The sequence below is a fragment of the Lepidochelys kempii genome, chromosome 14 (assembly GCF_965140285.1).
Source record: "Lepidochelys kempii isolate rLepKem1 chromosome 14, rLepKem1.hap1, whole genome shotgun sequence".
In the NCBI taxonomy this organism is placed as follows: domain Eukaryota; kingdom Metazoa; phylum Chordata; order Testudines; family Cheloniidae; genus Lepidochelys; species Lepidochelys kempii.
This window is the reverse complement of record NC_136393.1, coordinates 42,760,441-42,781,093: the sequence shown is the minus strand read 5'-3', so window position 1 is coordinate 42,781,093 and position 20,653 is coordinate 42,760,441. Positions and strand designations below refer to the sequence as shown.

The following is a 20,653-nucleotide window of genomic DNA, read 5'->3' as shown; positions in this document are numbered from 1 at the left end:
ATCTTGCACAGAAGCCTGGCCAGTGTCAGTTCATTTCACCCAGTCCGTCCCCCCTTGATGTGGAGAGGACATACACTAGCCTTTGTAAACTGACCTGAGATTTCCCAAGCACTTCAACCAAAACACACTGTTTTAGGTAAAATATAAAAGAGATTTATTAGCTACAGAAAGATTATTTTAAGGGATTATAAGTAGCAAGTGTACAGATCAAAGTTGGTTTCTCAAGAAATAAAAATAAATTTGCAGTCTGAGTTCTACAAACTAAATAGGATTTCAGTCAAGCAGTGTCTCACCCTGACAGATGGTACAAGCAGGCTACCGATCCTCACTACACAGGCTGGAATTGCTGTCCAGCCCGGGACCCTCTTCCCCCATTCAAAGTCTTTGCTCTTCAAATGTTCCTCCAGGTGTCAAGTTGTTTGGGGGATGTGGGGGTGGGGGGGAAGGAAGAAAAGCCAAGTATTAGGATCCTTCAGCCTCTCCTGTTATAGGTGTTCCACTTGGGATAAATAATGAGAGTGATGGGAACAGAGGGGTTGGATCCGGGGTCTCCCCCTGCTCAGGTGGGTGCCCCAACCATTGGACTACAGAGACATTCTCTTTCTCTCTCTGTCCCAGGGACTGTTCCATGGTAGATAAACACTTAAATGGATACTGGCCAGAAAGTGAGAATGACTCTGGGGTCCTGTGGTCAGGGAGCCCATCTGAGGGGCGGGAGCTCCTGGGGCCAGTCCCCCAGCTCCAGTCGCTCCTTCATTATTTACCCACCGTGAGCCAGCTGCCATAGGGGAGACTGAAGAATCCCACCTTCAGTCTGTACCATAGCTCAGTGGTTACAGCACCCACCTAGAAACTGAGTAACCCCAGTTTAAATCCTTTCTCCTCCTGTAGCAAAGATGGGGGCATTGAACCTGGGTCTCCCACGTCCCAGGCAAGTGTGCTGTCACTGGCTTATAGTTATGAGGTGGCCAGCAGCACCAAAACACCCCCCCTCCCGCCCTCCACCCACAAGTTGTGTGCAGCGCAGCAGGGGCCTAACTCGTTCCCAGAAGAAATGCCTCAGGCGGTGGGTTCCCATTCGTGGATTGCTAAGCAGAGACGGGGGCCCCCCAGCAATGCAGACTTAGGCACTTATCTTTGTGAGAGGGGCGGGGCTTAGGACACAACCCTGTTGTTCGCATCTCCCATTGGCTAGTTTAGATGGCTCCCCACCGAGCATGCCGGCTCTTGTGGATGGCATTGTAAGGTATCTGTCTGTCTCCGTTCATTGTATAGGGAGACTAGGTGCCTAAGTCAGGCTTTGTGGGTCATAGTGTTGTTCTTGTGATGTTCTAGGCACCTAAAGATGACGTGCAGTGACGCCCAGAGTTGCAACATCTAAGTCCCTTCATGGATGCCACCCCTAGTCATTGAAATTAGAAGCTCACAGAAAACAAAGTCACAGCCCTGGCCAAGAGTGGGGTGTCTCCCTTTAGATCCCATCTTTGTGCTGCGGGGAAGGAGGTGGGAGGAGGTTCCAGGGGACATAGAATTAAGAGGCCATCGGACTGGGTGGACAGGATGATGCCAAGATCATAGATGCTTGGGTGTGTGAGGCTAGACAGGCTGATTTCAGGGTCCCCACTGGGATATACCCCCCGTCTCTCAGGGACACAGTTTGAGCTGGCTTTCCATCCCCAGCCAGAGCCAAGGGCGGATTCTCTCCCCAGGGACGGAGCCCGGCGGGAAAGTGAAGATCGGGGCCTCATCTCCAGCATTGATAAATGTCACCTGCCCCTGTTCACAGTCCAGACAAACCCGGATCCTGCTGGGGGCCCGGCTCAGGTCTAGGGGGGTCATAGGGGAGGTGAGAGCCTGGTACTGGCCCTGCCTCTGATCCACAGCCCAGATCCCCTCCTCAGGGCTAAGGCTGATCCCTCCCTTCCTCCTCACAGACTCTCTGGCCACCCCCACGGCCCAGAGTAGCCCCACCCCCACCTCTACCTCCCAGTAATGTCTCCCTGAGGTGAACCCCTCACAGCCCAGCACACAGCGCTCAATGTCAAATCTCTCAGGATTCTTGTGGTGGGGCAGATCCTGCCATGTGTCTGCCCATCTCACACTTTTCCGATCCTTAGACAGGACAAGTTGTGGATGAGCCGTGTCTGGATCCAGCGTCACATTTGCTAGGGGGAGAGAGAATCAGAGCGTTAGGGGCACAGCTCCGCCCTGCGGGAGTGTCTCATCATATCAGTGACAGAATCTGTCCCCGCTGGAGTGTGAACCAGGAAATCTCCTTCCTCCAGGATTTACCCAGCTCTGAATGGGGAGCAGCTCTGAGATCTCAGCATTCACTCCTGAGTTTCACTCCCCAGTCAGAGACAGGTCAGTGACAGAGCATAAAGATTTACTGACCCAGTCCTGAGATAGAATCTTTCCCCTCGTGCACCCATCTATCCCCAGAGTGGGGATTAGAGACCCTGGAATCACAGGGAAGCCCTAGGAGATTTCCCCTCACATCATTCACATGGTCACAACTATCTTTTCTCTGATGTACCCTCCCTCCCTTGTATGTAAAGTCCTGGAGCTTGGACGTCTCTTGTTGACACCAGCCTGACGCCTGCTCCATCCTGCCACAGGTCGGAGATCTGTCGATAGTGACATGATTCCATAGATTCCCTAATTAAAACTCTGTAACTAGTCATCAGGGCCAGACAAAGAGAATTATCATTCTAGATTTTATTTCTAACAGAGAGATTTTTATTTATGAGCAAGGCGCTTCTACAAGAGAAGAGAGTTGGGGTGGAGGGGCTGATATAAATGAATGAATGGAGAACGTGGATGAGATGGTTAAAAACAGCAGAAAGTTGGGATCTGATGGAGAGAACAGAAAGGGGAGATCACTATGAATGGAGAAAAGAAGCACAAGCTGAACACTGATCACAGGGACTCCTTGGTTTGAACTCGTGTGTCTGGTCAGGGCTCTTGTTCCTCTACCTGACACTAGGGCGGGGATCCTAAGAAACAGTAAGTGCTCAGGTTTCAGAGTAGCAGCCGTGTTAGTCTGTATCCGTAAAAAGAAAAGGAGGACTTGTGGCACCTTAGAGACTAACAAATTTATTAGAGCATAAGCTTTTGTGAGCTAGAGCTCCGATGCATCCGATGAAGTGAGCTGTAGCTCACAAAAGCTTATGCTCTAATAAATTTGTTCATCTCTAAGGTGCCACAAGTCCTCCTTTTCTTTTTAGTAAGTGCTCAGTCACTTGGAGCAGGGACGTTTCCAGAGTTATGGGAGCAATGTGAAAGCAGGACATGTGAGGATGGTCCATTCCTCTCCCTCCTTTGAACCTCAGCAACCTCCCTTCTTCCACCTGGGAAATATTATAGTTTTCTCCTTGTTTATTTGCACAGCGAAAGGGAGCAGGATCCCTCATTGACTAAATATGATTTTTAATTACCTGCATCACCCAGGGATCTCCTCCACTCTGGAAGCAAACACATAGATAGGGATGAGAATTAAGCCAGACAAATGCAGTATCAATAGGATTCATTATCATAGAAAAGGCTCTATCAGTGACAGACATGAATAATAATAAAAAAAAACACCCTTACCTAGCTCTGTTCGAAGTTTACCTAAATAATAAACAAAAAAAAAATGCCACACTCAAGACACATGTACAGTACTGGCTTCCTACCCGTTACCGACGTAACAAGTTATGCAATTAGTATTGGTTGTGTCGCTTATGATTTTCAAGTTGACATTGTCACAGTCATTGAAAAATCTTTCATAACGTAACATTGGTTCTGCCAGGAGAAAAACTGAACTTACTGATAGTGTTGAGATGTTTCCCTAAAAAAAGAAAACATAAGTACAATTATTAAGAGACATTTTCAGTGACTCCAGATTTCAAAGGATCTTTTCATTATGAGTCCTCAAGTAATAATAATGTTGCCCCTCCACCAAGCTGTTGCAGCTCTCCAGGGACTTGCATGTTGGGTTCCCAGTGGAAGAGAAATCAGTGACACAGGGTCTGGGTACCTTCTTAGTGTAATTTGATTATTTACATACATAGACCTGACCTAGAACACAGATGGTCACAAACAGCACACAGGCAATCAAAAACCCCATAAGGCAGGGATTTTCATAGGAGCCGAGAGGAGTAAAGAGCCAAAGCATATTGAATTCCAATGGGAGTTGGGAACCTAACTACCTCAGGCCCCACGGAAAATCTAGTTAAACTAGTGCAAACCTAGTTTTAGGCTTATCTTAAGATGAATAGGAACAGTTTTAAACTAAACTGAAGTAAGGTCTTCTTAAATTCATATGTGTCCACATAGGAGCTTGCTCTGGCTTAAAAAAAATCCATTTAAATTCACATCTTAAGCTGGTGTAACTTTCTCATGTAGAAAAGTCTAAACTGTCTGTTCTAAGGAGAAATCTCATTCTGATTACACAGCATTTTCCCCTTTGGAGCTTTACCTTTTAATTTGAACAGAAAAAGAGTAAGGCCGACGAACACCAACAAAATCACCAAAGTCACACTCCAACCCACCATCCAGGGAGATGCTCTTGGGAAAAAAGAATCTGAAACACAAAGCCCACCATTAGTTTGAAAACAGTAATAACCAAAAGTACACTTTTATTGTAGGAAAATGCGTCACATCAGGATTTGCGTCAAATATGTGTGGAAAAATTTGCTCCCTACAATATAAAAACTGGCAGAAACCAATTTTAAAAAGAGGTTCTGGTCACACTCTTTTGGTAGTACTGAATGATGTATTAAATACTAAATACCACCCTACACCTCATCCCCTCCTCTCTCTCTCTCTCTCTAGGTGGAGCTAGTCACATCACTTGTTGTTAAACACATTTCCCATTATAGGGTCTTCTTTTCCTTTGCTCATTACTTTGCCGAACTTTACCATTTGGGGAGAAAATTTTCATGCTGGGTGTCTGCCTCAGGCTGAACTTTTCTTTTTGAAAAGTTTCAGCCAAAATGGTTCCACTATTTCTGAGAATGGGGTTAGGGAACAACACATTGTTCTGATCCTTAAAAAAAGAAAAATCAGTGTGTGTGCACACATGGGTATGTGTGTGAATAATTATCTATATAATTAGTAGTGGGCTTGTTTATATTTTAATTCTGCTTCCCTTACACATGTTCTTAATTTTGTTGACTAACCGGGGCTTCTGACCCCATCACCCAACCCAGGAGCCAATTCAGGGAAAAGTGATTCCTTCTTTTTATGAAATTACTACTACAGTTAAAACATGTAGGAAGAGAAATCATAATTACTCATCAAATTTCCCAACAGAAAACTTACACGTAAGTAAAATTTAAACTTTTGTAACACCGGGGAATTTCAGAGTAAAAGAAAATCTGAGGCTTTACGAGTGGAAATCAATAATTAAGGGAGAGCAGATAAATATCCAAATACTCTTCACTTCAGCACAGGAATTCCTGGCATAGGAACTGATCCACTAAATGGGGGCATAGGAACTGATCCAAATCTTATTGATGTCTTTAACGGGCTTTGGATCACGCCCACAGGGTTTTGTTGTTATGGCAACCCCTTTCCCTGTGAAGTTTGCTAAAGGGTGAGAAATCAAACTTCATATTAAAACGTGGACCTTTTAGTGAGTGACACACTCAAATGATTGTTCCCGGGGCTCCAGACTTTCATGGCCCTGCCTTGCTTCTGACCTGCCATGAGCAGAGACTCAACAAATCTCCTCTGTGTTGAAGAGATCACAGCATATCACTTCTCCCTCTGCATATTCACTGGGGCAAGAAGCCTAGTCCTTGATCCATCAATCCACTAGGAAGCAGAAAGTCCAACCAATCAGTAGGGCCCCCAATATATCTTACCACTGCCCTGTGGTGACTGGATGAGAATGAAAATCTAATGTGACTTTAAATATCCATTTCATGTAATATGGGACTACAAACACTAATCATCCTGTTCGAATCACAATAACATACATATATAGTGTTACTGCAGGGCACTTCCATTCATTAACATGTTTGGATTTCTTTTACATTTAAGCTTAACCCTGAATCTACTGGGTTTAAAATGCTTGTTTTGGGGAGAACTACAATATCCCTGGAATTACAGGGATTCCACTTGGGATAAATATTTTTTACCCTAAAAGTGTGCTCTCCACCTAAACTTTATCTTAACGTAGCTTTTTGTGAGGGAGTATTTTAACTTGTGTATTATTTAACCATCTGATTTCTTCCTGTTGGATATTACAGCGTGGGGTTTTGGTGGTCACTGACCTGATATATAAAATGTTATTGATTCTTTTTCTCGGTTCAGGTGGGTGTTCCTTATGGCACAGGACAAATTCTTGTTTGAATTTTCTGTTATAACGATAGAATTTTTTATTTCAAAGAGACCATGTTGCTCTTCAGATTTGGTTTCAGTTGATGAAGATAAAGGCTGCCCTTTGAGATTTCTCCACAGCGCCTCGGGCTCTGGGTACCATCCGGCCGACTGACACACCACTTGGATCCCTCCATCCTGGTGACCCTCAACAGAGATGCGAGGTGCAGAGCCTGAAGCTAAAATGAATCCATGTTAAATCAGATAAATATACAGCCCAGCATATAAAAGTTTACATTTTCAACAAAAGGATTGAATACACTTTCTTTATGGCTGATATTCATGGAAACATGTCTTCAACGGGACTTGAGCACTTGTTAAACCTTTGCTTAACTGTGCTGCAGTCCTGGGGTCTCCGAGGTGGAAGCGAAAGCCTTACAGAATGTTGGAGCGTGTTATCAGCAGTGTTGTCGGTGATGTGAAGGGAGCAAGGAATTCAAGAGATTTTCCCTTTGAGTTCTGATTTTATAATGTTGGAGGCATATTTGTTATGCTTATGACCTCTGGGTGGCCAATGTGAGGTAGCTATTTGCTCTGAGACGCCTTAATGGTGCTCCGGGGAGTTGTGGCGTACGTGAAGGAGTTTCTCAAGATGGCAGCTCGGTTAGTTGTCACTGTGAACATGTACCAGAATAAAAGATCCCCTTTTTTAGTTCTAATCTCTTTTGGGTCTCCATGTCCACTGAAGACAGGAGAAGGAATGGGCTTAATCTGCAGCAAGGGAGATTGAGGTTCGATATTAGGAAAAGCCTTCTAACTGGAAGGATAGTTAAACTCCAGAACAGACTTCCAAGGTCGACTGTTGAATCTCCGTCATTGGAGGGGTTTTTTAGACCAGGCTGGACAAACCCCTGTCAGGGACGGTCTAGAGTTACTTGGTCCTGTGTCAGCATAAGGGGGCTGGACTTGAGGACTTCTCAAGACCCCTTCCAGCCCTACAAAGGCGATGAGGATAAAATGAAAACAACAGGCACCAAGTTCTACACATTGCGTGAGTAAGTGAAAACCTCTTTTTTTTAATTGTAAAGAAAAAATGGCTGCATGTGGAAAAAATGAAAGAGCATAATGTATTCCAGGAGGACTGGATTCAGTACTCAGAGACAGACTCTCTCTGTACTTCATCACAAATGATACAGATGATGATAACAAGAAACACGCCATTTTATTGAGCGTTTGTGGAGCAAAGACCTATAAACAAATCCTTTCGAGGCCTTTTAAATTATTATGGTAATTTTTTTCCCAACTTGACATCTATATTGGCTCCATTACACAAACTGTTATAGAATGGAAGAAATTCCAGTGGGGTCAAAAAATAGCTTTTGCAGAAGCAAGGAAATTACTAAAGTCATAAGACTGGCCATACTGGATCAGACCAATAGTCCATTTAGTTCAGTAAGCTGTCTTCCAACAGTGGCCAGTGCCAGGTGCTTCAGAGAGAATGCACAGAATAGGTGATCATCAAGTGATAAATCCCCTGTCACCCATTCCCAGATTCTGGCAAACAGAGGCTAGGAACACTTCAGAGCATGGTTTTACATCCCTGCCCATCCAGGCTAATAGCCATTGATGGACCGATCCTCCATGAACTCATCTACTTCTTTTCTGAACCCTGTTATAGTCTTGGCCTTTACAACATCCTCTGGCAAAGAGTTCCACGGGTTGACTGTGTGTTGTGTGAAGAAATATTTCCTTTTGTTTGTTTTAAACTGCTGCCTATTAATTTCATTTGGTGACCCCTAGTTCTTGTGTTATGAGAAGGAGTAAATAACTCTCCCTTATTTACTTTCTCCACACCTGTCATGATTATATAGACCTCTATCATATCTCCCCTTAGTCGTCTCTTTTCCAAGCTGAAAAGTCCCAGTCTTATTAATCTCTCCTCATACAGAAGCCGTTCCATACCCCTAATCATTTTGGTTGCCCTTTTCTGAATCTTTTCCAAGTCCAATGTATCTTTTTTGAGATGGGGTAACCACATCTGCATGCAGTATTCAAGATGTGGGCGTACCAGGGATTTATATACAGGCAATATGATATTTTCTGCCTTATTATCTTTCCCTTTCCTAATGATTCCCAACATTCTGTTAGGTTTTTTGACTGCTGCTGCACATCGAGTGAATATTTTCAGAGAACTATCCGCCATGACTCCAAGCTCTCTTTCTTGAGTGGTAACAGGTAATTTAGACCCCATCATTTTATATGTATAGTTAGGATTTAGTTCATTATGATAGTCAGAAAGGACTAGTATTGTCTGGTGACACGTCACCATACGAGGTGGGTGCGGTACTAGCCCACCAAATGCCAGCTGAATCTGAGCGTCCCATCAGTTATGTACCAAGGTCACCAGCTTCAGCAGAAAAAAAATACTATTCCCAACTAAAATGAGAAGGGCTAGCTGTGGTTTGTGGGGTAAAGAAGTTCCACTCTTACCTATATGCCAGGCATTTTTTTATACACTCAGACCATTAACCTCTGAAAGGTCTGTATGGTGAGAGCAAACCTGTACCCCAATGGCATCTGCCAGAATCCAGAGATGGACTCGCTTATCAGCTTATGACTATGAGTTTGAGTATAAACCTGGGAAAGCATTCACTAATGTGGATGCTCTGAGTAGATACTGAATAGCCTGGCCAAAGTACCTCAGCCTACAGAAACCCTCCTGCTTATTGCACTGCTGTTCACTTCTCTAGTTGATGCAGCGCAGATAAGAAAGACAGAGAGGGACTGTAGTGGGGTGGCTGCCCCACTCCTATGCTAGATGGGGCTTCAGCAGGCCAGAGAGGCTGCGCAGGTGGGCAGCCAATCAGAGAAGGCCAATCAGAGAACTTTAAAAGTTTTGCTTTCAGAGAGTCATAGATTGTAATGCCAGACAGGACCACTGTGATCATCTGATCTGACATTCTACCGAACACAGGCCATAGGGCTTCCATTAATTCATTCTGTTTGCCAGAAGCTGGGAATGGGCGACAGGAGATGGATCACTTGACGATTGCCTGTTCTGTTCATTCCCTCTGGGGGCCCCTGGCATTGGCCACTGTCGGAAGACAGGACACTGGGCTAGATGGACCTTTGGTCTGACCCAGTAGGGCAATTCTTGTGTTCTAACTGTTTAAGTCCATACGCTGGGATTCAGCTAGAGCACATTTGATAACCACAGGTACTGGAGCGGGGGCAGTGTGTCTTGATGCCAATGGAACCGTCACTAAACAAAGATTTTTTTTAAATTATTTTAATGCAATTGAGGTGAGGAAATGTGCTCTCTTCACTACTGTCCCAGCCGAGACCAATTGCAGATCAGCTGATACCTGCAGCAAAAAGTGGCATATTTTGGGAGCAAACTCATCTTTAGGCCTGCCAGAAGCCTGTTGTGGATTTTCAGAGTTTGTTCTGATAACGTTTAACAGCATAAGCAGAACTGCATATGTGTAGTAATCATGTTTGTGAGGAGAAAAAAAGATAAAAGTAACAAAGCAAAAAAAGAGTGGTTTGAAGTAACCCTAAACCTGTACTGACAGAGGAGGAGAGAACATGGAAATGGGAGACTAATTGTCAAGGCTAATTCCCACTCTGGCACTTCGAGTGCAGAGGGTGGGGGCCCGCAATGACTCTAAAAATTAATACTTGCCACTCCAGGCTTGTACTATTTCAAAGATTACAACATTTCTCTGACCTTGGATTGGTAGATGCTGCCACCACCCAAGTGCAGAACCCCTTTGAGAGCCCAGGAAGGCGCACTTGGGAATTCCTTCCTGTAGGGTACCCTTAAGCCCTTTCTCACACACACACCTGCCCCCGGGAACAGCTGAGAAAGAAAAAAATAAAAAATCAGGTGTTGCCATCAGCTAATTAAAAAAAGTGCACAAACCTCTTAAGACACAAAAATCCAATCCTGTTCTTAAAAAAGGTAAATTTTATTTTAGAAAAAGAGAAAACACATCTGGGAACTCAGGCTATTGCTAGATTTTAAAAGAGCAACTACAAGGATTAAGCACCAAGAATAGCTTTCTTGAGGTCCAGCTTAAAGGTTACAAGCAAAACAAAAGCACCTGGGGTTGGCACAGGGGAATCCACAAGCCATAAAGAAATAAAAGGGATAAACCTAATCACGTCTTCCTAGACATTTCCTGCTCTACTTACGTATCTGGGGTTTCAAATGAGTAGTTTCTAGGTATGATACTGATTTTCATGCCTGGCCCAAGCTTCTTACAGCATAGCTGCTGCCCTGTCCGCCTCTCCCTAGGAGAGCAACGACAGACAGACAAAAGGGGAGTCTCTTCTCCATATTAAAAAGTTCTAGCCTTCCCATTGGCTCTTTTGTCCAGCTGCCCATTCACTTCCTTTTACCTACGCATAGCAGTGAGACTCTTTAACCCTTTACAGGTAGAGCAATTAGAGAACAGCTACTAAAAGGGATTTTATAGCGATTGGCTGGCTGGGTGTCCATAAAAGGGAGCTACCGCCCTCCCCCACACCCCATTTATCACACTGATACATACATATAATATAACCAAGTTATAAATAAGCTTGGTTAATAAAGGGAGGTTGAAGCTGTATTGTCCATTGTTGGAGGTGACTGACGGGATCATCCCAATTAGCTTCCAGCCTGTGAATAATTGATTGCTACTTGCTGAGTGTTTTGCCTTAAAGATTTGTTAGACCCACCTGCTGAGTAAGTGAATCTCAATCCAACAACATGAACTGTTTAACTGAAAATGTTTTAGTATGAACAGATAAATTTAAGGATAATGGCATAGAAAAATCTTGCCTCTCTCTCTGGCCCAATGACTTTTCTACTATTTATAAATATTTAAATAGTCATTGGGCCAGAGAGAGAAAAAGAGACTGTAGTCCAGTGGTTGGGGTACAGCCATGGGAGGTGGGAAAACCCCAGTCCAGACCCCCTCTTCCAATGGTTTGTCCAGATTGGATAAATAATCAAAGATTAATTAGAGCAGGAGGACTAGCCCTTGGGTCTCCCACCTACCAGGTGGGTACCCTAACCACTGGACTACAGAGAGTCTCTCTCTCGCGCCTAATGACTATTTAATTTAATGATTACTTTGAGGATCTCAGGGGCACCTAAAATTTGGACTGAAGTGGGGAGTTAGGTGCCCAAGTGCTTTTTTGGGTCTGGGTCTAAGAGCCATCTAAAAAGAGACAGACACATGTTACTAACCTGCTACCTTCAATTCCAATACAGCTTCTTCATGAAAGACACCATCTTGAACAAAACAGCGGTACTGTCCTTCATCAGAAAGTCTGATATTGACAATTCCCAAGGCAACGTTCCCATCCACAATGCCAGCTTTCAAAAGCTCTGTCCTTCCATGATATTCTGGCATCTGCTGCCCATACTCATCCTTCCCATGCTGATACAGGTGCACAAACGAAGTGAACTCAGATCGGAACCATCTCACTTCCATGTTCTCAGCGCTCATCTTGGGGGACAAGTGACAGGGTAAAATAATGTCCTCACCCATGATGGCTGTGACAGGGTGATCAGGTCCAATCACTGTGAACCGGGCTGTAAAACGCACCAGGGCACAGAAAAGATAAAATAAATATATTAAATATTCTGTGCATCTATTGCAGTGCTCTGTCATTGAATAGGATGTGTCCTGAATTTATATATATGAATTTTACAACAAACAATGCATTTGGATAACCATAATTTGTATATCCATAATTTATATGAGTTTAAATCAGTGGTTCTTAACCTGGGGTGCACACACCCCCTGGGGGTGTGAGATGCCCTTTCTGGGGGTGCAAGACATGCCAGATTGTTTTAGAAGGTAAATCATCGAAAACACAAATTAGGCACAGGCACGTAAGTACAACTACTTTGTTTCATCACCTATGTATTTATTAACGATCACTGTAATATACAAACAGAAAATCTATTTTCAAGTTTTTAAGCTAATGGTAGTGAAATTATCTCGCTACAAAATACAGTGTACCGCCACGTTGGGGGGTGTTTCTTGACGCATGCACAGATGATGATGTGGCAGCTTTGTTTGAATTCAGTTAGCCGCTGTTAGCGCGCCGGTTACAGTTTACTTCCACAGCAAAACTCCAACATCTCTGGGTAGTACTTGTAGATTTGTGTGTGCCCACTGTACTATTTGTGGTGAGTAATAACATAAAACTACTTTACATATATTTAATATGCATTTAAAAGTGTATAGGCCCACCATCTCCATTTATATATTTTTTCATTTCAGTAACCCTTGCCATGTTGAAGAAACGCAAACGGAATGATGACTATGTTCGTTACGGGTTCACTTGTACAACAGAGAAGGATGGAAATCAACGACCGCAATGTGTACTGTGCGGCTCGTTATTTTCAAATGCCAATCTCAAACCATCAAAGCTGTCTGAACATTTCAACAAACAGCATGGTGGTGAAGCTGCTGGACATGACATTGACACCCCGAAGTCTACAAGGGCACGATTTGAACATAGCGGAACCTTGAGGACGTTTGGGTTTGTGTCACTTGAGAAGGCCTTGTTACAAGCATCCTATCAAGTGGCATATTTGCGTGCCAAGGAAAAGAAGCCCCCTACAGTAGCTGAGGAATTAGTGAAACGTTGTGCATCGGGAATGACAAAAATAGTATTGGGACGAGATGCACAAAAGAAGCTTCAGCAGGTGCCCTTGTCAAATGACGTGATCCGTTCTAGAATTCATGTGATGAGCCAGGATATCTTGCAGCAAGTTCTAGAAGATATCAAAGCCAGTCCTCTTAAAATGAGTATTCAGCTTGATGAGTCAACTGACGTTGATGGCTGCAGTCAGCTGTTGGTGTCTGAGCAGTACGTGAAGGGGAAAGATCTTAGACGAATTCTTGTACTGTGAACCATTGCAATTAACTACGAAAGGAATCGATGTGTTCAGTCTCATCAAAGACTTCTTTTTGAAGCATAAGATAATGTTTGACGTGTGTGCATCAACTTGCACTGATGGTGCCTCTGCCATGCTAGGAAAAAATTCAGGATTTGTTGCCTACGTAAAGAAAGAAGTACCTCGTATCATGATCACACATTGTATGTTGCATCGTCGTGCCCTTGCCGCAAAGACTTTGCCTACAGAATTGAAGGATACTTTGTCTACTGCAGTGAGCACAGTAAACTTCATCAGAGGACGTGCTCTAAATCATCGCCTCTTCCATGCTTTTTGCAAAGAAATTGGGGCCGAGCACACTGTCCTTTTCCATACAGAAGTGAGGTGGCTTTCCCGTGGCAGAATGCTTACTCGTATTTTTGAAATGTGCGAAGAAATAAGTCTCTTTTAATCAAAGCAGAAATTTAGTTGATGACTTTGAAAATAGAGAGTTTATCCTTTGCCTAGTGTACATGGCAGATGTATTCACACACCTAAATGAACTCAACACATCTATGCAAGGAACTGGGATGAACACGGTAATGACCAGAGAGAAGTTAACTGCTTTTATTCAGAAACTTCCAGTTTGGATAAAGCCTGCTGAGAAGAAATTTCACTAACTTTCCTTTTCTTGAAGAAACAGTTGTTTTGGAAAATGAAGGAATGACCATCGCAACTGAAGTGACAAAGCATTTGCAACAGCTGAGTGACTCTTTCTAAGGATATTTTTCCATGGGAGACCTTGATGTGGCAAAGAAATGGATACTGGATCCATTTCTCTTTAACCCGGATTCCATCAACGCTAGCGATTTCACGAAAGATGATCTCATTGAATTACGAGCCAATGGTCGAATCCGAATAGAGTTTGAGACAATGAAGCTTGAGAATTTCTGGTGTGCTAAACTAGCACCATTTCCACAACTGGCAAAGACAGCGCTGGAGATCCTTGTGCCATTTGTGACTACATACGTGTGTGTGTGTGTGTGTGTGTGTGTGTGTGTGTGTGTGTGAGAGAGGATTTTCATCACTCTTATACATCAAAACAAAGGCCAGAAACCACCTAAATGTGAGTGATGACATGCGTGTGGCTACTTCAAAAAACGTTCCTCGTTTCTTGAACATCATTGAACAAAAGCAACAGCAGAAGAGTCACTGAGCCGGTAAACTTTAAAATGAAAAGTGTGTAATTTTTCATGTATTCTTAAGTTTACTGCGAAATTAAAATAAATATAATTATCTCTCTTTCATTGTATAGTTATGACATATCTAGGTTTAAAGAACTGACCTACTTCAACGATTTTTGATAAGGGGTACGAGAACGTATTTTGAGAACCAAAGGGGTGCAGGCTGCAGTAAAAGTTAAGAACCACTGGTTTAAATGGAAGCTGAAATATGTTTTGCCATTACCCTTACAAGCGGCTCCTGACAGATTTAACTTGCATAGCATTAGCAAACATTTCAAATCACTGCTTTCTGTTGGAGATTGTTTTAAAGTTTTTTGACTATTCTAAAAATATTTAAACTAATTTAAAGAACATTATTAGGGTACCATTCAGGAAATAATTTTTCTTCCGGAAGGGAGCGAAAACACATGTTTAATTTTAAGGAGATGCTTAAATGCTTTACTGAGTTAAAGCCTTAGGTTGGCAAATAAAGCACTGAATATGTTAGGAACCAACAGATTTAATTGGTTTCAGAGTAACAGCCGTGTTAGTCTGTATTCGCAAAAAGAAAAGGAGTACTTGTGGCACCTTAGAGACTAACCAATTTATTAGAGCATAAGCTTTCGTGAGCTACAGCTCACTTCATCAGATGCATATCGTGGAAACTGCAGCAGACTTTATATATACACAGAGAATATGAAACAATACCTCCTCCCACCCCACTGTCCTGCTGGTAATAGCTTATCTAAAGTGATCATCAGGTGGGCCATTTCCAGCGAAAATCCAGGTTTTCTCACCCTCCACCCCCCCACACAAATTCACTCTCCTGCTGGTGATAGCCCATCCAAAGTGACAACTCTTTACACAATGTGCATGACAATCAAGTTGGGCTATTTCCTGCACAAATCCAGGTTTTCTCACATCCCCCCCACCCCCATACACACACAAACTCACTCTCCTGCTGGTAATAGCTCAGATTTAATGTTGCTGCTTTATTTCTCTCCACTTGTGTGTACGATGCAGTCTTCAGTTACGTGATCTTACTAGCCTTGCTCCAGAAGCCCCGCTTCATTCAGAGCCTGTTCAACTGGCATCCATGGAGAGGAAGAGGAGAAGGTTTCCTACAGCCAACCACTTGCTTGACTTGCTGCTCACAGGGCGTACTTTGCACTTGAGCTCTGTGAACTCAGCTGGGGTGTTTGAGCTAATACTTTCCCTCCTCTCTCTGTTTTTCATTTTAAGTATCCTCACACCTTCTTGTCAACGGTCTAAATGGGCCACCTTGATTATCACGACAAAAGTTGTTTTTTCTCCTGCTGATAATAGGTCCTCTTAATTAATTAGCCTCTTACAGTTTGTATGGCAACTTCCACCTTCTCTGTGTGTGTGTGTCTGTATGTAGGTGTGTGTGTCTATATATATAAAAAAATCTTCTTACAATATGTTCTGTTCTATGCATCCGATGAAGTGAGCTGTAGCCCACAAAAGCTTATGGTCTAATAAATTTGTTAGTCTCTAAGGTGCCACAAGTACTCCTGTTCTTTCTTCATCCACCCAAGGAGAAGTATGTGTGGGAGGCCTTGTCCCATCGCTTGGAAAGCTGGAAGAGGGAAACAATGTAGCTGACATGAAGATCCCCAGGGGTTATCTCCTGGGTCCACCCTGACAGACACTTTGAATGGGCAGATCTTTATAACGCTGTCACTCTTAGGATTAAGAGGGTAACTCATTTGTGTATATGTTCACTTCTTTTAACCTGTATATAATTTCTTTTTCTTAGCTAATAAGCCTTTTGATAGCTTATTACAGGATTGGCTTCAGGCATTGTCTTTGGCGTAAGATCTAGGGTACCAATTCACCTGGGGTAAGTGACTGGTCTCTTGGGACTGGAAGCAAACAGTGCATGATTTATGGTGTAAGTGACCTTTTATCACTAAGTCCAGTTTGTCTGGGTGACAAGATAGGCTGGAAAGTCTGAGGGGACTGTCTGTGACTCCATGGTAAGACTGGTATAGTGACCCAGGACTTTACATTTGTTACTGGCTTGGTGAAATCTAATTACAGACCACACCGCCAGCTTGGGGCGTCTGCCTTGTTTGACAGTCTGCCCTGAGGAAGGCACTCATGGCCGTGAGTCACTCCAGACAGCATGACAGTGGCTGAAGAGTTATTAATCCTGAAGTCAGGGGGAGACATTTTAATGTTACCTCATTTCAACCTCATCAGCTAGTCAAATTTTGGAGCCTCAGGGATGTTCCTGTGGGATGTACGCCAGATCTACACTACAGAGCTGGGCCGATTCAGGGCAGCTTAGGCTAACTTAACTATGGAAGTGCTACACTTACATTTTGTGCCTTCTGACATAACTACCCCGCTAGACTGACTTAATAACTCCACCTCCCCAAGCGGCATAGAGTCAAGGTTGACGTAGTTGGGTCAACGCAGTGTCAGTGTGGACACTGCATTGCCTACATTGACTGTTTCCAGCTCTCAGGAGCCTTCTTACAATGCCCTACACTGACAGTCCAGTCGATACAAGCACTCCTGGTGAGGATGCTCACCGCCGATACAAGGAGCAAAGCGTAGACACGCACAAGTATGCCGATGTACGATAGGTCGATGTCATTTCGTAGTGTAGACATGCCTCAACAAATTGGCATAGCCTGGTATTCTCTTTGATGCAATCTCGTTTATTGAAAGGGAATGTACCAAGTCCTGCTTTTCCAAGTGCAGGAGGAACTAAGAACACATGGAACAGTTTCGTAGCTTACACTCCCAACCTTCCCTAACCAACAGACCCAGAAGTTCTCTCTCTCGAGCTTTTCCCAGGGTCGCACTGTGCTCACAGGCTCCTGCTTGGCTTCCTTGCTTGCTTGTCTCCACCTCTCTCTCCTTGTCTGTTCTCAGTTCTGTGTGTTCGTGCTCTCACACCCACATTTGGTCAAAATACCCAGAGGATTCCTCCCTGCCCATGTCCTTTCACCCTTCACATCATTGGTGCTAGTCTCTGGGCAGACTCTATTAAGCCTCGTTTTAGGTGTGGCCCCTTTTATTGCCTCTTACAACTGTCTTAAGTGAAAGGGTGCATTCACATGTCAGTTTGAATAAGATTTAACTCAACCCATAACAAAATTTCACCCAGCTCATAACAATTGTTATTTATATTTTCTTGGTGTTGATACACTTGGGGATTTGTGCTAATTTTTGTTCACTTTGGAATAAACTAGTGAAACAGAGAAATTTTATCAATCAAAACAAATAAATCAATATTCTAAGAAGCAGCAGAAGCCATGGACATTCCTACCTGATTCCAGCTTGTGAACATAAAACGTAATGAAGAAAATGATAAAATGGGGTAGAAGGGTTCTGGCTCTGGAGCTGTGGCAGATTGAGAGAACTTTCATCTCACTGTTACTTGATCCAGATGACAAAAGAAAAGAGAGAAAACAAACAGTGTATTGAATGTAACATAGTTGCAATGATTTAAGACAAAAATGATAGCATAATCCTAACCAGCAAACCATAACCTTGTTTTAGACACTTTATTTGACCCCTTTATACAAGATTTGGTGCCACTACAGGACCTTGGTTGTAACAATGATCTATACGGTCCCAGTTCACGTCAATAACGTCACAACAGGTTAGACCAGTGGTGGGCAACCTGCGGGCCACACGTGGCCTGTCAGGCTAATCCACTGGTGGGCTGCCAGTTTGTTTACATTTGCACGGCCGCCTGCACCTCCCAGTGGCCGCAGTTAAAAAATGTTTAAACAAAATGATGTTTTCATTAGAAAATGAATTAAAAAAAAAACATTAAAAATGAATTTTCCTATGATTGGAATGTTTCTAATTTTTCAATGAAATGATGCTAAATGAGAATATATAGTTCAAATTGATTCCAAAAAGAAATTCTAATCAAATTGATCAAAACAATTTATTGACCCCTCCCTTATTCTTGCTAAAAGAAGAGTAACAATGATTGTAAAAAAAATCTGTTTCAATAATATTTGATTAAAAATGAAAAAGTCTATAAAATATTAAACAAAACAAAAGTTAATTATTGTTGTAAATGTGTTTTAAAATTATTTTTTTACTACCTTTAGTCCTATAGATTTCCTCAGGAAATCTCCCCTCCACACCCTTCACACAGTAGGAGATGATCTGTCAACCGCTGTGTAAATATGCCTCTTTCTAAATTATGTCATGAAGCCCTTATTCAGCAGCACACTTGAGCTCATGGTCTGCTTTAGGCACATGCTTAATTCCCCCTCACTTCAGAAGGAGAACAGGATGCAAGAGTCTGTCTTGATTGATTGTGGAAATACTTTCAAGGGAAAAAAGGAAAATGATCAGAAACAACAGGATTCAGCCCCACAGGCAGAGATAGAAACTGGCACGTTAAGAGGCAGAAGGACAGAACAGCCGGGAGTGTGGCACAGTGAAGCTCGTCCGGTATTCTCAGTACAGGAAGTTACTTGTTACAAATCTCCCTGGGACGTCACTGAGAACAAGGTCGGGCCCAGGGTTCTTGAATGAAACGTACCCGCAAAAGAAACAAATTTCGAACCCAACCTGCCGCGCAAATCCCGAGTTACGCCGCTAGGACAAGAGTCTGAAAGGCATCGGAGTGTCAATCGTTGTGAACCTACTTGTACTGTAGTGTTTCCACAACGTGTAAATCAAATTACACAGGGTTATTTAATCGTTGTGTTAGTAACAATCTGGCCAGGCAATGAGCAGTCCACATGAGGGGATACAAGCAATCATTTTGAAGCGAAATTAACCTACCTGATTGGTCCTTCTGGAGAAATTGTACAATCTCCAGGGTGGGATCAGACTCCGTGGGGTTTGTTGCGATGATTTCCACTGTCGGTGACTCTTTCAGTCGATCCCATTGCAGGGCTGATTCCCTGGCTACCAAATCGCTGCAGTTTCCCCAGCTTTTCCTCGCCCTTCGGGGGAGAAATCTCTGGGCTCCGACCAGAGCCCGGGGCTTCCCTCTGGCAGCGCTGCCCGAAATTGAAAGCGAAAGTCAAGTCACCCAGGCGGTCAGGTGACGAGATTAACATTTTCTCTTAAAGAAACAGCGACCGCCCAGCTGAGCTGGAAGGGCCCTGCCAAGCCAGCAGCCTCCAGCATTCAGGGGGGCCAAGATACCCAGAGCCATGGTAGTTCCCTGCAATCCTCTGACGAAGGTTTCTAGGGAGGGCTGCTTTATTTCTTCCACCCTGGCAGGACCCTTTCCCGCACCCCTCAGGGTAACTAAGTTCAGCAGCCCCCTTGCAGTGCACAAGCCAGCCGCGTCCAGAGCCGGGCGGGTTCCGGGTGCCGGAAGCAGCTGTCTCTGCCTTTGTTTGTTAGTTTGTTTTGGCCATTCCATTTACTCTAGTTCACAGAAAAGCAGGACGAACACTCTCTTCAATCTCATTCCCGGATTCAGATCACTTGGGACACCAGATTGCTTGAGTCTGCAGGGACAGACCCTTCCACCTCAGCAGGACTGGAGCTGTTTCTGTTAGAGAAGACTCGAAGGGCACGGCTACACTGGCAGATGTAGAGCGCTGGGAGTTAAACCAGCCTTCGGAGAGCGCGGCAGGGAAAGCGCTGCAGTGTGTTCACACGGTCAGCTGCAAGCGCACTGGGCGTAGCCACATTTGCGGCACTTGCAGTGGCATTGGGAGCGGTGCATTATGGGCAGCTATCCCACAGAGCACCTCTTCCCATTCTGGGGCTTGTGGGAAGGGGGCATGCGGTGCGGGGCATTCTGGGTCCTGTCCCAACGCTCCATGATGCATCGGTTCACATCCCAGGAATCCCTGTGCTTCTGTCCACATTTGGCGCCATCTTTCAACATTTCTTATACTGCACGCTCTGTCTTCCCTTTCAGTCTGCGGGAATGGAGCCTGAACTGCTGAGGAATGCCAATTTGAATGCTGCCCCTGCGACCTGCTGTTTCTACAACGAGCTGGCCCCAACACTGGGGGGAAGTCGAAACGTCCATTGTGATCCTTGGAGACCCCGCTTATCCTTTAATGCCGTGGCTCATGAAACCCTACACAGGGAGCCTTGAAAGCAGAAAGGAGCAGTTCACCAACAGGCTGAGTTGGTGCAGAATGACTCTGGAGTGTGCTTTTGGCAGTTTAAAGGGCCGCTGGTGCTGCCTGTATGGAAATCTGGACCTGGTCAATGACAGCGTCCCCGCGGTTATGTCCGCGTGCTGTACCCTCCATAATATTTGTGAAGG

General features: G+C 44.0%; 1 protein-coding gene across 4 annotated transcripts; it reads right to left on the bottom strand.

The window, feature by feature from the left end:
* Window positions 1-144: 144 nt before the first annotated feature.
* LOC144929317 (butyrophilin subfamily 1 member A1-like) lies at window positions 145-19,446 on the bottom strand. Of its 4 annotated transcripts, none has more exons than XM_078848497.1 (10): window positions 19,198-19,446; window positions 17,714-17,823; window positions 11,543-11,890; window positions 10,037-10,168; window positions 6,261-6,545; window positions 4,460-4,564; window positions 3,809-3,829; window positions 3,592-3,612; window positions 3,438-3,464; window positions 145-2,165 (listed from the first exon to the last, which is right to left on the bottom strand). In XM_078848497.1, exons 2-10 carry the CDS (start codon window positions 17,811-17,813, stop codon window positions 1,645-1,647), a joined length of 1,560 nt encoding a protein of 519 aa, XP_078704623.1. In that variant the 5' UTR covers window positions 17,814-17,823; window positions 19,198-19,446; the 3' UTR covers window positions 145-1,644. The 4 variants fall into 4 exon arrangements, with proteins under 4 accessions (XP_078704623.1, XP_078704624.1, XP_078704626.1 ...); XM_078848498.1 differs by having other exon boundaries at window positions 17,714-17,817; XM_078848500.1 differs by lacking the exon at window positions 17,714-17,823.
* Between the last annotated feature and the right edge of the window lie 1,207 nt (window positions 19,447-20,653).